The 3,415-nt window shown below is 26.9% G+C and overlaps 1 protein-coding gene across 1 annotated transcript in view; it reads right to left on the bottom strand.

The window, feature by feature from the left end:
• The window catches only part of LOC145845969 (tektin-1-like), a 17,046-nt gene extending 13,875 nt beyond the window's left edge, over positions 1 to 3,171 (bottom strand). Inside the window, 1 exon segment of the mRNA XM_082952935.1 lies at positions 3,134 to 3,171. Coding sequence (XP_082809061.1) covers positions 3,134 to 3,171 — 38 coding nt within the window.
• Positions 3,172 to 3,415: the final 244 nt, after the last annotated feature.

Below are 3,415 nucleotides of genomic sequence, written 5' to 3'. Positions count from 1 at the left end.
ATGAAAAAGACTGGTGGCCAGCTCTTTTTGAACTCAACTCTTTGTGAATTCCCATTTGTTTGTCTTCGAGTTAAGTTGGTAAACAGCTTTACTGTATCCTTTACGCCCTGGTTCGCTTTGTGATACTTCCCATGCCACCACTGAGGAATATATCACCTCCATCATTATCATTCTTTGAATGTTTTTCTGTTTATTTAAAGCTATTTTAAACATGTTATTAGTGTAAAGTAAATACATAATAGGTAGTAATCTACCGTATCACTATCAGAATCTAGATTTGGCTGGATCCGAAGTATTTAATATAATAACTTGATACAGCCGCTGTTTAATTTTAAAACGGAAACGGTTACTGCTGAATATTCAAATTGTGAATCCGGTAGACCATTAGTTTTCGTAAATGTTGTTTAAAAAGATCCGGGGGGTTTAATTACTTATTAAGGAGTTGTCTTTTCAGTTGAAAATGTAACATTACCTAGGGTAACAATTTTATTGAATTTATAAGAAAGCGTTCCCTGTAAAGACATTAAGCCACAAATAAGAGTCAAAAGTAAACAAATAGGAATAAAACTACATTCAAAAAGTTTATTTAGTCTACGTTAAAATCAAATTATTTGTGTTTTCTCGTTGGTAGATAACCATAAGATATTCAGTGATTAGTACAAAGGTAAATATAACAATTGCTTGTTGTTGATATGTTTTTACCTTAATTGTATTAGTAAAAACATGTTAGAAACATTGCTAATCATTTGTTATAGTTCCCCGCCCCTTTTAGACACAAATAACAAAAATATAAGTTTAGTTTAAGACATCATTTATTTATCTATTATTTTTGTATCCGGTTGATACGTAAATTAAAACAGTTTAATTCAGTTTGACTATTTAATATTTGTAACTATTTGAATTAAACAAACCATTATTTTTATAGGTACTGTCAATTGAAAGTCTTTCTACTACTAAATTTATATGTTTGTGTATTTCTTTAGAATGATCTGCTTCATCAAGTTTGAAAGTAGTAGTGGTATTTTTTAATGCAGATGAGAGGCTTTTATTAATACTTTGCAATGTTTTGTAGTTCTCTTTTAAATATTCTACTTCTTTTTGAACGTTTTGTAGTAAAACTTGTAATCTTTTAAGTTCAATTTGCACATTTTTGTTCTGTTCTCTTAACATTTTAGTTTCTTTTTCAAACTTATAAATAGTTCTCAATAACGAATTAGATATTTCGTTGTCCTGATCATCTATGTCTGCAAGCTTATTCTTTGCTTGTTTTGATATACTGTCAATTAAATGTTTCTCACTTGAGTTTTTATTCAGTTTCTGATCAAAACTTTTTAGTTTGTTTACTTTTTGATCCGTTTCAAATTCATTGTTGTTGTTGAAGTCTTAAAATTTTTTAAACTTTGTTATATATATATGTATATATATTAATACAAGAGTATATTAGTTCTTTCTTTAAAAAAATACAATAAAAACATAGTTTGTTGAGAAATAAGCATCAGTAAAATTATACTAACAGTAATCATTTACCACATTTGATGGATAGATGTTTAGATTAAATTTAAATTTAGAAAAAATATAAGTTAAAATATACATACTTAAACTAAACAAACCTTCACTATTTGAAATCGATGTGCTTAAACAAGTTTTATTACAAAAATTGTAGTCAGCTTTTTCTTCACTATTTATACTTATACTTTCGCAAACTTCAACACTTTCTTCATCTGCACTTAGTTTTCTTATATCTGCTAACAAAGCATTGTTGCAATAGTCAGTAATCTACTCTTTTCTTGCAGGTCTTTATGTTCTTTCGCGAAACATTTGAGAAAAATATTACCAGTTTTAAGGTTTTCTTGATAATTTTTATAAGTTTCTTTTAGACTTGTTTTTCTCGGTCAAGCTTTTTAATTAAATCAATCTTGATTATTCTTTTTTCCTTTTTGAGAGTCAACAAGTTCTTCAATAAAGCCTTTTGCCTCATGTGAACAACTACCATAACTAAGTTCATATAAACGTCAGGGTATACTCTCTTCACAATGCTGGTTATGTCAGATCTACAACTTGGACACTTTTTCTTAATTTTCATATAATTTTCCAAACAGTCTTTGTGATACATGTGGCCACATTGGGGGACAGAAACATCAGTGTTTGCTGAAAACAGCTTATCCAGACATATACAGCATTTAAAATACATTTTTGCTAAAACCTGCCAAAGTTTTTAAATAAGTAATTTTTTATATTTGAAACAAGCAATAAACACTCTTAAATGGTATGTTATTTAAAATCAACTAGAATTTTGTTCAGTTTAAAAATATTAGAATGTTAATGTCTGTAATCTGTTTTTTAGCTGTCACTTAAACTGAATTGTTTAAATTTTTTGTTTAATATTATTAATTTATTTAAATATTGTCGTAACAAAAATAGTTTACATAAATACTTATTGTAAATACTTGATGTTAAGTACAGTTTAAAAAAAAGTACATATTTAAATTCAGACCTAATGATATACTATTTTATTTCTATTTGTTGTAAAAAAATCAAAAACAAAATATTTGTTTTATAAGAACTTTTAACTTAAGTATTTGTAATTTAAAATAAAAACCTTTATTGACATTTTTAGAATAAATTAATAAACTTCTAAAACTAAAAAAAAAAGCTTAGAAACAAATTAAAATTTAATTTTTATTTATGTACTTAAAGCAGAACTTAGTGGAAATAATTACAAAAACTTTTTTTTTTTCAATGAAACGGTTTGTAAAGTCGGTACTTATCTCAAATCTTTGTATATATATATGACAAGAAAAAATAAAAACTACTTTTCTTAAATAGTAAGATAAGAAAATAGGTTATAAAACTTTTGAAACTTACAGATTAAACTTTCAAATTGTTTTTTAAGCTTAAAATAGTTTGGTTCTTTTTTTTTTTTGAGGCAAAAAAGCAGTTCTAACTAACCAAAAACTATCCTGAAATACAAGTTACAACAAGCTATCTTGAGTCGATTCCAGCGCTGTTGAACTACAAGTTACAACAAGCTATCTTGAGTCGATTCCAGCGCTGTTGAACTACAAGTTACAACAAGCTATCTTGAGTCGATTCTCTGCGCTGTTGAACTTGTGGCTGTTCGATTGGTGCCGGCACTATGAACTTTGGTGGGGGCTGAACTAGCTTGGCCATGTTTACTTACTAAAAGTTACTTAGAGCATTTAGTGTGAAATTTTATGTTTAAAGTGTATACTTTTCATGTAAAACAAATTTTACATTCAAATAAAAATAAAAAAGCTAAATGTTCTAGCAATAAAGTTTTAAAGTTTGCATAGTAACAAAATAATTTGAAAAATATGAAAATGTGAAAAATGCATTTGAAAAGGCATATTACGTAAGAGGTAATTTTTAAGTGAAAAATAAAATTGGCTCAGTA

Source organism: Thalia democratica, unplaced genomic scaffold (assembly GCF_965202585.1).
Source record: "Thalia democratica unplaced genomic scaffold, ktThaDemo2.hap1.1 HAP1_SCAFFOLD_225, whole genome shotgun sequence".
NCBI lineage: Eukaryota > Metazoa > Chordata > Thaliacea > Salpida > Salpidae > Thalia > Thalia democratica.
Note: the sequence above shows the minus strand (reverse complement) of the source record. Positions and strands in the feature narration are given on the sequence as shown.